At 35.2% G+C, this 16,916-nt stretch overlaps 1 protein-coding gene across 1 annotated transcript in view; it reads right to left on the minus strand.

Annotated features, from left to right (window-relative positions):
- Positions 1 to 13,757, minus strand: part of FAM227B (family with sequence similarity 227 member B) — a 220,773-nt gene extending 207,016 nt beyond the window's left edge. Inside the window, exons 1-4 of the mRNA XM_088024783.1 lie at positions 13,679 to 13,757; positions 10,862 to 10,915; positions 1,959 to 2,190; positions 533 to 600 (exon numbers count right to left, since the gene is read on the minus strand). Coding sequence (XP_087880909.1) covers positions 533 to 600; positions 1,959 to 2,190; positions 10,862 to 10,915; positions 13,679 to 13,699 — 375 coding nt within the window. The 5' untranslated portion in view covers positions 13,700 to 13,757. The remainder of the gene's footprint in view (positions 1 to 532; positions 601 to 1,958; positions 2,191 to 10,861; positions 10,916 to 13,678) is intronic.
- Between the last annotated feature and the right edge of the window lie 3,159 nt (positions 13,758 to 16,916).

A 16,916-nucleotide genomic window follows, 5' to 3' on the forward strand; every position in this document is an offset into this window, starting at 1 on the left:
AGAACATTTAGTGAGGTGGATAGACTACTGGTGGCACTTAAAGTCTTTATAGCTTTAACATTATATAATTTTAGAATGTATTTTTGAAAAGGATTAAGTTTCTAAAAGTAAGTCAAAGTCTTTTATAATTCTAATTAAAAAAATCAGAGTTTTTTTTAAAAATTGACAAAGCAATTCTAAATAATCAAAAAGATTATTGTTAAAAAGAATTGTTGATTTTTTCTAAAGGAAGAGGACCGATATAGAACCTACACTACTAAGTACAGGTTATTATAAATTATTAAATAACTGGAGGTTGGAATGTATACATTAGGTCTTCAAGTAATTTATAGTAATGTGAAAATGCCAACATTCTAATATTGAGTGTGTAAAGAAGAATGTGAGTCTAGCTATTTTAAAAACACATAGATATACAAATAGACAATAAAAGACTAAAAAGAAAATTAAAAAAATTCTATCAGTGCTTATCTGTGAAATAATAATTTTCTGTGAAAATATAATTTTTCAAGGAAGATGAAAACAAATACCATACCATTATCTTCTTTTCCCTATGGTACTTCCTTAGAAATGCCTTGTATCTTTCCAAATTTCCTTTAGAACCTTTAAAAGAATGAGACATATATGTACACAGATATATATCTTTTAAAGTGAAAAAAATTTAAATGCTTTAAAGAAATTATATATAAAACTATTCAATGAGATCAACTATTTTGATAAGCATAATGCTAGAACACGCATACCCTTAGTTGAAGGAATAAATATTGCATCTTCTGTTTCCTCTTTTTATAAATCTCATGTTCCAACTAATATATCTTTGGTACTTACTCATAAATCTAAAGTTTTACCTCAATACCTTCCTACTGAACAAGCCCATGTTTTTCAAATAGCTCAGCTACTTATGTCTGGTTGTTTCATGATCACCTTAAATTCAGCGAAGTACAGTACTTTGGAGCAAAGCCTAGTGAAAGTTTATGGGGGACAACTTTGAAGTCAGATAACCCAGACTGGAGTCCAAACTCAGATATTTACATATTGAGGACAATGAGTATAAAATTATTTTTTTGAAAGTGCAGACCTGTGTTTGCTCACTCTCTCTATGTCTCCCTCCATCTCTCTCTCTCTCTAATATATATAGCTTATATGATTTCAAAAATATTTTTTAAATTTAAAAAGTGATTAAAAATTCAATACAAAAATTTAAAATAAAACAGTAGTGAATTTATTAGTAGTATAATAAACAAATTCTCAGAATTTGAAAAACCAAGGTCAAAAAAGGATATTAAATATTTAAGTAATATAACTAATTAAATGCATTTAATACATAGAAAATACTTTATAAGTACAACTAATATTATCATTTTTAAGACTTGTATTATAATAAGTTTGCCAATTACATAAAGAATGATACAAGAATCACCATTAGTATGTAAAACTATTCTGAAGTATTAACAAATACAACTAGATAAAAAATGTTAATATAAATACTGAAAAGAAGTAAAAAAGATCATTACTGGCAGATATGCTTTTTCCTATCTGCAGTTTTTCACCACTGAATTCTAAACACTTCCTACAAGCTAACCTAGTTCATGTAGCTCAACTTACTGTGGATTTTATGTGTTTCTGTTCTTATGTTCTGACCCTTGCTGACTTGCTTGTCTCAAGCACCAACATATAATTGATCCAACCCTGTTTCCCTGATACTCAGCCACCTCCGCTGCAGCTTAACAAAGTTCACAACTATTTTAGGCTTTGTTCTAACAACACTTTCATTAAATCCACATGTTCATGTTCAACTAAAAATCTTGACTGAACTCTGTGGAAATGAAGAAGTTTTAAAAATAAAATAAAATAATGTTTATGTTCGTAGATATTTTATACATTAGGATTTCATTCTTTATGAGAATGCACACAGACACACAAAGTTGACCATTACTTTACTCATCAAAAATAAGGTTTACTTGTATCAAAAATTATGCTCCTCCACTCAAATATTTTAGAGGCATGGCTTTTCAAAAGAACTGAACATTCCCCTAATCTTGACTCCATGGCCATGACTGCATCATGTATTCGAGGGACAGTTCCCCACAGATGTGTATAAATTGAAGTAAATGAACTATCTTCTTTTATTTTCTTCACAGTGTGTAACCATTCATCACTATCTCCAAAATGGATTTCCCTTGGCCAATAATCCTGCAAAAAATGTGAGAGAATATAACCTAAGTCATTTTTAAATTTAAATAATTTAAAAATTTTAAATATTTAATTTTAACTGAATTATTTAAATTTAATTATAATTATATAATTAATTAAATTTATATTAATAAATATATTTATATTAATTTAATTATATTTAAATTTAAATAATAGAGTTCTAAATCAATGAGCTAAAACTGAGATTTAATTCCACAGCATTACCTTCTTTTACATTATTAAAGTATAACTGACAATGTTATATTAGTTTCAGGTGCCCAACATATTGTACAACACACCATTACTTTTCATTAAATGCATTTCTAAAAAAATTGTGAAACAATCATAAACTTTAGAAGTTTCAGATTTTTTTTTAAAGATTTTATTTATTTATCTGACAGAAAGAGACACAGCGAGAGAGGGAACATAAGCTGGGGGGGTGGGAGAGGGAGAAGCAGGCTTCCCGCTGAGCAGGGAGCCCGATGCAGGGATCGATCCCAGGACCCTGAGATCATGATCTGAGCCAAAAGCAGACCCTTAACGACTGGGCCACCCAGGTACCCCAAAAGTTTCAGATGTTTTACAAAAAACCTTTCTGAATCATTTGAAAGTAAGTTGCTTACTTGACTGATGTCCCATAATCCTTGAATACATTAGTGTGTATTTCTCAAAAACAAAAACATTCTCCTACATAATCAAAACACAACCATCAGAATTAGGAATTGGCATTGATACATTGTTCCTATCTAAGTCTCTGACTCTGGTCAAGTCTTATCAACTGAAACAGTAATGCCCTTTAAAGCAAAAGGATCTAGTTCAGCATTATTTATTACGTTTGGGCTTCATATGTCTTTAGTCTCCTTCAGTCTAAAAATTCCCCAGTCTTTTCTTGACCTCCATGTATTTAAAACCATGAGTTCACACTGAAATATGAAATTCCAATTCCAAACATTCTAGTTTTCTCTTTTTCCATATCATAATTACCATCTCTAACAGTGAAAAATCTAGTTGCCATTATCTTTAATATACCTATTTGATCAATCTTTTCAGGTAACCAATCTGTCCTATCCACTGGGATCCTCTTTTCTATGTAGATACCCTTTTCATCCTGCTTCGACTCTGACATCCAATCCCAGGCTGCCAATTCTGCAGGGACACCTCTGTTACCCCTACGTGGGCTCTGAATTCCCATACAAACCACAGCCTACCTCCACACCTCCCTGAAAAAACCTTCATCCCCAGCTGCAGGTGGCTACCATCTCATTCCCTTGAGCTCTGACACCTTTGGTGTCACATGAATATTCTCCTCATCATGGTTGAGTTCAGATAGCTTGCTCAGAGCCATCACAGCATATCCTCCTCCCCAGTGCAAATATGGACAACCTGCCTTGTTTGGGCCCCCAAATGGCTTTGGGACTAAATTGTTCAGGAAGGGAAAGAGGGGAAAGGGAAAAAAGAAAGGGAACGGAAGGGGAATCATAACCATATTAGTAAATCTAAGATTATCTTTTAATATAATCAACTAATAGCAAAACAAAGTTAGCCTACATAATTAAGGGTTTATGAGTAAAAGACTGTTTTTTGGAAGGGTAGAAAATCTACAGAGGATAAAACTCTTTCACGGAATTTGGGTGAGATACTCTGGAAATTCAGCTAAATGGGAATAAATCTAATGTCTGCAGATCAGGAATTATAAACATGTGCTGGTTTATTCTACCTGCCTTTTTCTTCCTTTAAAGGCTTCCTAAACCCACCATACATGTCTGATTTATGAATTATGCTCTCTAATAATAACAGGTACCTGAATAATACAAAGCTTTTAATTCTGGAAAACTTTCCCACAGATATCTAGGTCCCTCTGTCATTTTAGAAAAAAGAATATACTTTGATACATAAGTGCCATCTCCCAAATCCTACAAATGTGTACCTTAAGACACAACCACCTGGAGAAGTTTCCCTCCATTAAAATTTGCGTATTATGTGCCAAAAAGTACAAAGGCCTCAGAAGAATCAGATATGATCACAGGATACAATCCCTGAAGACAAACACTGTCAAATCAGAATGACAGCCACATTCGGAAACACAGTCCTTATGGGTCATGCGTTGCTATTGTTAGGGGTGTTGGGAGAGAGGAGAGAGGCTAAAATAGAAATGGCATTTGACAAGATTTTACAATATACACATACCTTTATGAAAATATACCCTTTATGCCAGACTTGAGATATCACAATCCTTATTCCTAAGATATTGAGGTATATTACAAGGTGAATAAAGTATCCTGAAATCCTATAAGCCTGATTGGACTCTGTCTTCTGTACTTTCTCAAGGTAATCAGCAGATTGACTGGTGTCCCAAAGCCATTAACATGAAGAAGGTGATGTGTAAATAAGTCCTGATTCTTTTACTGGCTTCTTTGTGGCTGCATGATTAAATGGATACCAGATGATGATCTTGTAGTAGCTCATACCTGCCTTTCCCCTCCATTTCTCTAATTACTTTCCTCTATTATTCCTTTCTATTTTGCCTTCAGCCAGTTGCTCCTTGAATAGAATATCATCTGAAAGTAACTTCTGTAGCCAGACCTAGGGAAGCTAAACAGGAGTAGCCAATAAACTGACAAGCTGCCAGGCTAAAGTGAAGTCATTACTGCCAGAGAGAAAATCAGCACTACTAGGGTTTAAACATCCAGAGTCCTGGGGCACCTGGGTGGCTCAGTTGGTTAAGCGACTGCCTTCGGCTCAGGTCATGATCCTGGAGTCCCGGGATCGAGTCCCACATCGGGCTCCCTGCTCAGCAGGGAGTCTGCTTCTCCCTCTGACCCTCTTCCCTCTCATGCTCTCTATCTCTCGTTCTCTCTCTCTCAAATAGATAAATAAAATCTTTAAAAAAAAAATCCAGAGTCCACAGCAATTATATTCATTTATAAAACAAATGTATTCTAATTCCAAAGAGACAAAAGAATTGGATTGGAAATTTCTGTTCCCTGAAGAGTTAAATTCTCCATTATAGTACTCTAGTCTTCAGTGATAACTTCAGGAAAACATTTATCTTATTTAAAAGGTCAGTGAAGCAAGAACTGGCTCTGTACTTGTTATGTTTACTTTTATTATGGCAATTAAACTTTGGCAGTGGCAGAAGCACAAAATATTGCATGCTAGTACACAACTAGAGATTGAGCCTAGTAGGCACTAGAGAGACCTTGAAGTTTGAAAAGAGACTTTGTTTACTGAATATATGGTTAGGTCTTCACCCATGACCTAAGCCCTAAAAAACAGTGCCAAGGTATCCAAAAAAAGGGTAAGAAATATGAAGAATGACTAGGGTTAGAAGAAGTGACTTTTAGCTCTTCTTCCCCTAAGTTTTAATATAAGGAGGTATTTAAATGGATGGATGGATGGATGGGTAGATGAATGAACAGACAACAAACAAACAGGCTCTTCCCTAAATAAAGAAAATTGGATTAAAATAATTATTCTATCATAAAGTACCTTTGATTCTGTGAGAAAAATCACGTTAGGAATCTGAGTACTCTCTAGGTCTTGATTACAAATGCAGTAGACTTGTTAATGAAAATTGATACCAATGCACCAAGAGAAGATTAATTAAAGTATTTCTAGATAAAAGTCACATGAAAGCAGAAAAACAAGACACAGAATAAGAAATAAATAACAGGGAAGATCAAATGTGATGTATAAATAAGGAAAGAATTCAATTTTTCAGTATCTAAAGAACTGAAAAGGACTAAAAAAGTGTGCCACTAAAGAGAAATAGTGCAAAAGCAGGGTGATGCAAATTCCATGACGGCAAGGATTTTTCTCTGATATATTCATTGTTGTATCTCAAGTGTCCAGGACAATACTTGAGGCCTGGTAGGCAGTGAATAAAAATCATTAAATGAATGAATGAATAAGATAAGTAAGAGAATTCATAATAATGCAACACTGGTGGAACAAGAGGCTGTTTGCCAAGGAAATGTTGAAAAAGAAAAACAAAGCTGGGGGCATCACGTTGCCTGATTTCAAGCTCTATTACAAAGCACTGATCACTAAGCATGGTACTGGCACAAAAACAGACATATAGCCCAGATATGGACCCTCAACTCTATGGTCAAATAATCTTCGACAAAGCAGGAAAAAATATGCAATGGATAAAGGACAGTCTCTTCAATAAATGGTGCCGGGAAAATTTGACAGCTATATACAGAAGAATGAAACTCGACCATTGTCTAACACCATACACAAAGATAAACTCAAAATGGATGAAAGACCTCAATGTGAGACGGGAATCCATCAAAATCCTAGAGGAGAACATAGGCAGTAACCTCTTTGACATCGGCCACAACTTCTTTCAAGTAACATCTCCAAAAGCTAGTGAAACAAAAGCAAAAATGAACTTTTGAGATTTCATCAAGATAAAAAGCTTCTGCACAGCAAAGGAAACAGTCAACAAAACTAAGAGGCAACCCCCAGAATGGGAGAAGATGTTTGCAAATGACACTACAGACAAAGCGCTGATTTCCAAGATCTATAAAGAACTTCTCAAACTCAACAGCCAAAAAACAAATAATCAAGTCAAAAAATGGGCAGATGACATGAAAAGATATTTCTCCAAAGAAGACATACAAATGGCTAACAGACACATGAAAAAATGTTCATCATCATTAGCCATCAGGGAAATACAAATCAAAACCACATTGAGATACTACCTTACAAAAGTTAGAATGGCAAAAATTGACAAGGCAAGAAACAACAAATGTTGGAGAGGTTGTGGAGAAAGGGGAACCCTCTTACACTGTTGGTGGGAATGCAAGTTGGTACAGCCACTTTGGGAAACAGTGTGGAGGTGCCTCAAAAAAGTAAAAATAGAGCTACCCTATGACCCAGCAATTGCACCTCCGGGTATTTACCCCAAAGACACAGATGTAGTGAAAAGAAGGGCCATATGCACCCCAATGTTCATAGCAGCCATGTCCACAATAGCCAAACTGTGGAAAGAGCCGAGATGCCCTTCAGCAGATGAATGGATAAAGAAGATGTGGTCCATATATACAATGGAATATTACTCAGCCGTCAGAAAGGATGAATACCCAACTTTTACATCAACATGGATGGGACTGGAGGAGATTATGACTAAGTGAAATAAGTCAAGCAGAGAAAGTCAATTATCATATGGTTTCCCTTATTTGTGGTACATAAGGAATAGCATGGAGGACATTAGGAGAAGGGAGGGAACAATGAAGGGGGGGAATCCGGAGGGGGAGACGAACCATGAGAGACTGTGGACTCTGAGAAACAAACTGAGGGTTCTAGAGGGAAGGGGGTGGGGGGATGGGTTAGCCCGGTGATGGGTATTAAAGAGGGCACGTACTGCATGGAGCACTGGGTGTTATATGAAAACAATGAATCGTGGATCACAACAAAAACAAATGATGTATTGTATGGTGACTAACATAATAAAATAAAATTAATTACAAAAATTACAATTAAATTAAATTAAAAAATTAAATTACAAAAAAGGAACAAGAGGCTGTTATAAAAATATAAAAATTAAAAATTAGAATTTTTAATAAAAATTTTTAATAAAAATTAAAAATTAAATTACAAAAAAGGAACAAGAGGCTGTTATAAAAATATAAAAATATAAAATATTTTTATAAAAATAAAAATAGAAACAGAATGGTGATGGAGTAAAGGGAAAAGAAGCAGGAAGAGAATATGGGAATTGATCAAATAGATAAATGTGAAATGACTGAAGGTAAAAAAAAGTACACAGAACTATAATAAAAGGAAGAGGGGAAAGATAGGAGTAGAAGTTATAAAATATTAAAATTACAAAAGAAAGATAAAAATGGTAGGAATCAGCCAAAATGGACAGTTTTAGATGATATGACAAAAGATAAATTATAAGATGTGAGAAACTAACAGCTAACATGTAGGTTCCAGGTACTGGTCTACTGCTCGCTAGTAGCAGAGTTGGGATCTGAGCATAGGCAATCTGACACCAGAGCCTCTGTTCTTAACCACTACACCACTATGCACATACATACCTTTGCTTTTATATTTTAGAGGGAAATTAAATAGCTAGGCTTTCCAGGAAGCCATAAGCAGTTCAGAATATATTTTAATTTCTGTTTTGTTTTACTCATTTGTTTATCATATGCCTCATTTCTAAAAAAATGACAGCTCCATGAAGGTGGGGATCTTTTTCTATTTTTATTCACTGATATATTCTAATTATTCATGTGGTTGGCATGTAATAGGTACTCAAAAATATTTCTTGAATGAATTCAAGGAAGTTATTATTACCTTCTTACCAATGTCTCTAGACAAAAGTTTTGTCCAGCAAACAAAAAATTAGATATCCAGTCATTTTATTCCTGGATGTTTTCAAATATCCAATAGCTTGGCAATGCATAGACATAGTCATACCTTAAAAAAAGTAATTACAGAATACAAGTATTTGGGAAATCCAGACAATAAAAAATATTTTACAGTTAAACCTATAAATGATAAAATGGTGCAAATGGATATATGTTGTTTTATCAAATGCCATCTGATAAAAACTGAAGGCTATCAATATAAGTGCATACAAAGATGGTGCTGCTTACAGGCCATTAGACATATGCTTTGATTTTGATTTTATTGTCTTTGGTGAAGGGCTGGCATAAACCTATGATCTTGATTTGATTAGCATTATTCTTAAGCAGAGTGATTATGCATTTTCCAATTCAAATAATTAGAAATTTTCATCTGAAATCATAGATTCTTAAACATGTATGATGGTATAGTCCAAATGTCTCCATAATTATTTGCTGAGTTTGGCTTGATTTTAACTATAATCCTTTTCCCTTGGTATTAAAACCTCAAACATTGTGATTAGGTTACAGCACATTTCCATCATTATTTAAATAAAAATAATCGCAAAAAGCTTGTCCTAAGAGTAGTTTAAAAAATTAGGCTCTGCCACAGTGATTGAAATAAACTCTTATAAACTAGGAATATTTTCATTTTCTATTTGCTCCTAAAGGGAACTCAGTGCTTTTCTAAAAAATTAAAAAAAAAATTATTTAAACAAAGAACAGAAAATAGGTGTTTAAAAATAGATACTTTTGAAATTCTATTCTCAACATTTTAGTTATAGCAAATTCTGTTTATATATAAGCATAAATAGGTACAAATTATTTAAAGTCCAATGTACACACCTCATTAAAAAAAGCCTCCTTTTCTCTCTGTTTTCCACACTAATATCTTTATCCTAGCTCTTGACATTCTTTTTTTTTTTTTTAAGATTTTATTTACTTATTTATTTGAGAGGAAGAGAGAGACAGAGCACAAGCAGGGGGAGTGGCAGGCAGAGGGAGAAGAAGGCTCCCCAGTGAGCAGGGAGCCCCATGCAGGGCTCCTTCCCAGGATCCTGGGATCATGACCCAAGCCAAAGGCAGAGGCTTAACCGACTGAGCCACCCAGGTGTTCCTCTTGCCATTCTTCAATGCAAAAGAAACCTGACTTTCAGACTCACAAGTGTATAGACCCAAGGGAAAGCTTGTAGCAAGCCCAATAACCCCAGAAGTCAGTATTACTCATAATAATGGAAACTGGAGCTTTCAACATGAAAATACATTTTGAATATTTCACTCTGATTCAACAATCAAGGAAACTGAACACCTCTGCAAACTACCTGTTAGTCTAAGCTGTGGTACATGGATAAATGAGGTAAGTACTCATAATTATCAGATAGTCTTTTTTTTTAAGATTTTTTATTTATTTTTTGACAGAGAGACAGCAAGAGAGGGAACACAAGCAGGGGGGCGTGGGAGAGGGAGAAGCAGGCTTCCCACTGAGCAGGGAGCCCGATGCGGGGCTCGATCCCAAGACCCTGGCTGGGATCATGACCTGAGCTGAAGGCAGACGCTTAACAACTGAGCCACCAGGCGCCCCTATCGGATAGTCTTTAAGGTGTATTTAGACAAACACCTTACATCAGCAAAATTATTTAAAATGTTTGTATAATTCTTCTGATAGGATATAAAACTAGAATTTTCTCGGGGCACCTGGGTGGTTCAGTCGTTAAGCGTCTGCCTTCAGCTCAGGTCATGATCCCAGGGTCCTGGGATCGAGTCCCACATCGGGCTCCCTGCTCAGTGGGAAGCCTGCTTCTCCCTCTCCCACTCCCCCTGCTTGTGTTCCCTCTCTCGCTGTGTCTCTCTCTGTCAAATAAATAAATAAAATCTTTAAGAAAAAAAATAAAAAATAAAACTAGAATTTTCTCAAAGTCAAAAAGAGAACAGAATATTAAGAGGGAAAGGCTACAACATAGAGCCTACTGAAAAGAGATAAATATTTATAAGTATTTCCCACACTGAAATGTGGTTTTTTGAATTTCTATTCCTAAAATCTTTTCCTAAAAGACTTTAAAGTCTTTTCCAGATATCCACAACTGATATTTTATTTTTTTATTTTTTATTTTTTTAGAGAGGGGGAGGGAGAGAGAGAGAAAGAGAGAGGCAGAGGGACAATCCCAAGCAGGGGCTCAATCGATCTCACAACCCTGAGATCATGACCTGAGCCGAAATCAAGAGTCAGACGCTTAACCGAATGAGCCACCCAGGCACCCCTCCACAAGTGATATTTTAAAAGATTTATTCGCACATAAAATAGATGTTCTACTCACCCAATTTTGAAACTTTAAGAATTCCTCAATGCTCCTTGGAGGTTTTTGCATTTTCTAATGAAGTAAAATCAATATTTCCAATTAACATAAAATCAGACTGTTTATGATGTTTACATATAATTTACTTAAGTAAATGATACTGGACTTAAGTTATAATTTTCAGAGCCATAAGACATTGTAAAATATTCACTTTGTAAAGTCCCTGTACTTTAGAAAGGTACAGAGATCAATGTTTAAATCCCAAGCCTCTAAACCAAATTCCATAAAAGGCTTCCCTCTTATATATTGCTCCTAGAAAAAAACTCCACATGAATCCTCTTGAATATCCTCATTTCAAATTCCTACAAGAGTTCTGAGATGTTTTGGACTATCTTGGATGGTGTCTACAATAAATTCAGAGCCAAAAATATAGTAACTTGCCCCTCTTGCTGATGACGTATTTAAAAGGCCACACTAGTGACATGGTGAAAATAATTTAAATATTTGAATGTTTCAGCGTAATAAATAATAATACCATTTTTATTAGTAGTTTTCTCATAAGTTGAAAACATATTCTTTCATTAGACAAATTAATTTTAATCAAGACCACATCTTGTTCTTCCTTGCCTTAGAGACTGTGTACACATTCTTTCTTCTGCTTGGAAGGTTCCCTATCCCAAACCCTCTCCCTCCAATCCCTTCTTGGCCTATTTAACTCTTATTTTAAATATCAAATTAAAAGTAACTTTTTCTAGGAAGCCTTCCTTGTTCCCCCAAAAGATTATCTATTGTAACACACGGCAGATTCATATCTATATGAGGATAGAAACTATGGTATAATCACTGCTGAACTGTCAAAATTTCATACAGTGACCAGCTCAGGGTTAGTGCATAATAAGTACTTGCAATATGTATAAATTAATGAAGAAATGAGTAGATAAATGTCAGAGAAATGTGTAGTTATTTAGAAGAATAGTAAGACCAATTCTAGAGAGTGAAAAACCAGTTAGAAGAAGGAAAAATAAGAGGAAATCAGGGGTGCCTGGGTGGCTCAGTCTTTAAGCATCCACCTTCGGCTCAGGTCATGATAATGGGGTCCTGGGATCGAGCCCCACTTCAGGCTCCCTGCTCCGCAGGAAGCCTGCTTCTCCCTCTCCCACTCCCCCTGCTTGTGTTCCTGCTCTCGCTATCTCTCTGTCAAATAAATAAAATCTTAAAAAAAAAAAGAGGAATTCAGCATATCCTAATGATCTGATATTGACATGTTTGAAAAGATTGTAGTATATTTTAATTTACTAAAATACATATTTCACAGCAATATATAAAATTATCAAGATTACAAAATCACCATATTTTTGTAAAAATATCTACACACTGGAGGTTGAAGAGCATATCTCATTCTCTAATACTGTTAAAATATATGATGAATATAAGCAAATATGTAACAGACAATAACAAGTAACAAAATAAAAGGTATATGTGGCAATCATTATAAAAATAAGTATTCAAAAGCAAAGCTGCATAGAGCTGTCAAAAAAATTTAATGGAAAACATGGGACTCTAGACTGAGAAGGTAATAAATAAGAGATGGTGTGCACAGAATGCTTAGAGACAAAAAAAAATGTTCAGGATACAATATCTTCAGAGAGAGTGAGTGTAGTAGTTTTGCTAGAAGGAAGCTATCAGTATATTTAGAAATACATGGACTATAAAGAGGCTAATTAAAACAATCTAAATGTTGCCTTTTTTTCTTATAATGGTTATCAAACCATTTCTAGTACAAAGCACTAAAAATAATACCCACATTTAAAAAAATTTTTTTTATTTGAGTACAGTTGACACACATCACATTAGTTTCAGGTGTACAACATAGTGATTCAACAACTCTATAGGTTATGCTCTGCTCACCGTAAGTGTAGCTACCATCTATCACCATACAGCACTATCACAATATCACTGTCTATATTCTCTATGCCGGACTTTTTATGCCTGTGGCTTATTTATTACACCACTAGAAGCCTGTATCTCCTATTCTTCTTCACCCATTTTGCACAACCCCCTAACTCTGGCAACTATCAGTTTGTTCTCTGTTTTTATAGTTCTGGTTCTGCTTTTGTTTGTTTTTTCATTTGTTTTGCTTTTTAGATTCTACATATAAGTGAAATGCTATGGTTTTTGTCTTTCTCTGTCTGATTTATTTCACTTAGTCTAACACCTTCTAGGTCCATCCATGTTGTTGCAAATGGCAATATCTCATCGTTTTCATGGCTGTGTAATATTCCAGGTTGTGTGTGTGTGTGTGTGTGTGTGTGTGTATCTTCTTTATCCATTAAAATAATACCCACATTTCAATTAAAGGAAATTAGAAAAATGTATTAAGGAAGTGCAACTTACATGAGAAAGCTCCAGCTAATTTCAATATAAAATCCCAAAGTTCTCTAAGGTAAATGTTAAAAGGCAGTAAGCATAAATTAAATGGACTTCTGCTCTCAGTATAATGTAGAAGGATTCAAAACACCTATGCTCCCCTAGCAACAACAAAAGAAACCCAGACAAAATAAACATCTAACTTTTCTATGAGGTTGGTGAAGAGTAGTGGGTGCTAGTAAGCAGGACTGGCTACATCATTTGTACCATTGCCAAGTCCCTTGTTCAAAAATTAAGAATTTTAAGATGGTAACATGAGACCATTAAACTAAGTGTGGGGTCCACTTAATCACGAAGCCCTGTGCAACTGCAAGCCTGTGAAGCCTCCCTACCTGGAAGCCTTAATGACCAGAAATCCAAAAAGAAATATTCTCTTTATAAGTGAGCATAAAGCTCTGGCAGCTTCCTTACCCGGCAGTGAGCTCTGACCATCCACTGAGGAAAGTGTTGGCCTGCCACGGTGCAGTAACTTCTCAAAGATGAAGAGAAATCAGTTGGACCTTAGCCGTTGGCATGAGCTGGAGGAACAAACTGGAGTCTGAAAGACACCCAAATACAAAAACAAATGAGTCAGACAAACAAGCCCTTCCCAGACCCCTGTGCCTCACTTCCAAGTTTTGTCTAAAAAGCAGCAGTCGAGGAGGGGCTGGAAAGACAAGAGAACTTATTTGGGCCAACACATTCTTATGGTACTTGGGTTCCGGGGCCCTGACAGAGTTGACTCCAAAGGTGAAGCAAAAATGTAAGAAAAACTTCAGTCCCAACTTCTCCCTGCTCAATATTGATGAGATATGAGTTGGCTATGATGAGGGAAGTTGGAAGTTGGGTTAGTCACAGGTGAAAATCCAATTAAAGCTGAAGCCAACCCTAAATTTCAACTCAAACCTAGAAGGAATAAAAAGATCAACATCTCACTTTGAATGCCAAGGAGAGCAATAGGCTTGTGCTTTCTGAAGACTAAATAACACTAAATTACATGTCATCCTCTACAATTTTTCCACATAATGTCTAATTCACAATAAAACAATTAGAAGAATACAAACAAGAAGTAAAATGGGACCCGTAATCAAGAGAAAGCACAGTTGGTACAAACCAATTCACTAAGAACCCAGTTGTACCTTGCAGACAAGGACTTTATAGCATCTGTTATAAATATGTTAAAGATTTTACAATATAGGTTAGATTATGGTGCATGAAGAGATAGGTTATTTCAAGAGAAATAGAAATTCTAAAAAAAAATGGAAATTCTAGAACCATGCACCTATTAATCATAAGAAACTATTATGTCAACATTAATATTGGATAAGATAGACTTCAAGACAAGAAGTATTACCAGGCATAAATAAGGTTATTTCATAGTGATAAGAGGTCAATTCATTAAGAAGAGCTACCAATGCTAAATGTGTTTACATCTAATAAAAGAGCCTTGAAATACATGTAGCAGAAATTTATAAAACTAAAGGGAAATATAGGCAAAAACCACAATTACAGTTAGAGATCTTAACACCTAATTGATGTAATTGATAAATCAAGTATGTACACACACACACACACATACACACACACACACATCAGTAAGGAGATAAAAGATTTGAACAATACTTAAGTCAATCAATTTAACTTAACTGACATTTACAGAACAACTATACCTTACAAGTACAGAATCCATACTCTTTTAAACTAATGGAACATAGAACATTTACCAAGATGAACCTACGCTGTACCATAAGACAAATCTCAAAAGTTACAAATAATTGAAATCATTCAGAGTATGTTCTCTGACAACAAGAGCAATAAAAGAGAAAACAGCAACAAAAAGACATCTAGAAAAATCTTAAATATTAAATAATCCATTTCTTTTTTTTAAGATTTTATTTATTTATTTGACAGAGAGAGAGCACACGCAGGGGGAATGGTAGGCAGAGGGAGATGGAGACGCAGGCTCCCGGCCGAGCAAGGAGTCCGGAGCCCAACGTGGGACCCCATCCCAGGACTTTGAGATCATGACCTGAGCGAAGGCAGATGCTTAACCAACTGAGACATACAGGTGCCCTAAATAAGCCATTTCTAAGTAAAATATGTCTCACAGAAAAAATAATAGAGAAAACTGGAAAAAATTTCTAATTGAATGATAAGGAAAGATAATGGAAACACAACATATCAGGGTTGAATAATATTTACAAATGTTGATTTAAACAAAAATTGGCATATCACTATATTGAGAGATGAGGGGATAAGAAGAACGTGTGGGGGTAGAGAGAGAAGGAATGTTCATACACCTGAGGGTGGTATTGTAAAAGAGCTTAATCACTGACTTTCATAGGAGAAAGTCAATGGATAATATCTGAAATTGTCAATTAAAAATTGCAATGTAAGTATATTTCGACATATACCATAAAAAACAGAAAAGATATTGAAAAGACTTGAAAGAATTTTCCTTTTGAAAGAAGAACTGAGAATAGAATGGAGGAACTGGGGACCATGGGGTTTTGGTGAAAAATCTAAAATAGGGCAAACTGTTGGTGCTTACCAACATGTATATGTTTCTCTACATTTCCCAGGCTTGCTTGCAGCTAAAGCGGGAGCCTTTGGAATGTGGGCAAAGTGATATCTGTCACTTTTAGGGATGACCTCTGAAAGCTTTTGTATGATTTTCCATGCTTTCTTTTTTGTCAGATAAGCTGTTGGACCCAAGTCTTAGGAGACAGTAGAACCACTAAAACTGTAAAAAAGAACCCCAAATCCAAAAAACAAACAATCTGCATCCTCGAATCTAATGTTTCATCTGACTAGTACATCCTCAATGGATTTCCTGTGAGAAATAAAAGTTTAAGGTTTTAAACCACTGAAATGTTGGCATTGTCTGTGACAGTAGTAAATTCATTATGGTGGTTTTTAAAAAATGGCCACAAATTCTTTGGCAATCTTTTGAGAAGTGGCATCTATCTATGTCCCCTCTTCTATAATCTGAACAGGCCTTAAAATACACTTATAACCAAAAGAATGTGTGAGAACTGATACCGTGTTACTCCTTGAGACTAGGTCAGAAAATAACATGTAGTTTCTACCTTATTCATTGCAACACTTGGCTTTGGAGCACTGGGCCTAACCTAAGAAGTCGAATTACCCTCTGCCATCCTGTGAGGAAGTTCAGACCACATGAAGAATCTACACATACGATCTCTGCTAGCATTCGTAGATTTCCAAGCTGAATTATCAGAGAAAAGCAGCCCCTCTGTGCCCTCCTGAACACACAATTCATGAACACAATAAAAAGGTGGTTGTAAGCCATATTTTGGAGTAACTTCTTACATAGCAATAGTAAGCCAGTACTCACCTCACTTCAATTAATAAGTAGCATAATTTGCTTTTGTAATTTGTGCACCTAAACTAAAGCTGTTAAAAAAAGAAAAGGGTGTAAATTATTTATTCTTGGCTTGGAGACTTTGCTATGGCTATTGTTCTTACCCAGAAAGCTCATCTTTCTTCCTAAAGCAGTGGCTTTCTAACTTTTTAAGGAGAAACACACAATAAGAAATACATTTTATAAACATGACACAAGGATGTGCGCGCGCGCGCGCGCACACACACACACACACACACACAGATCTTTCTTGACTTATGATGGGGTTATGTTTCCATATACCCA

The sequence above is a fragment of the Eumetopias jubatus genome, unplaced genomic scaffold, assembly GCF_037043125.1.
Source record: "Eumetopias jubatus isolate StellerSeaLion01/CBP00866 unplaced genomic scaffold, mEumJub1_p1.0 scaffold_7, whole genome shotgun sequence".
Classification (NCBI taxonomy): Eukaryota; Metazoa; Chordata; class Mammalia; order Carnivora; family Otariidae; genus Eumetopias; species Eumetopias jubatus.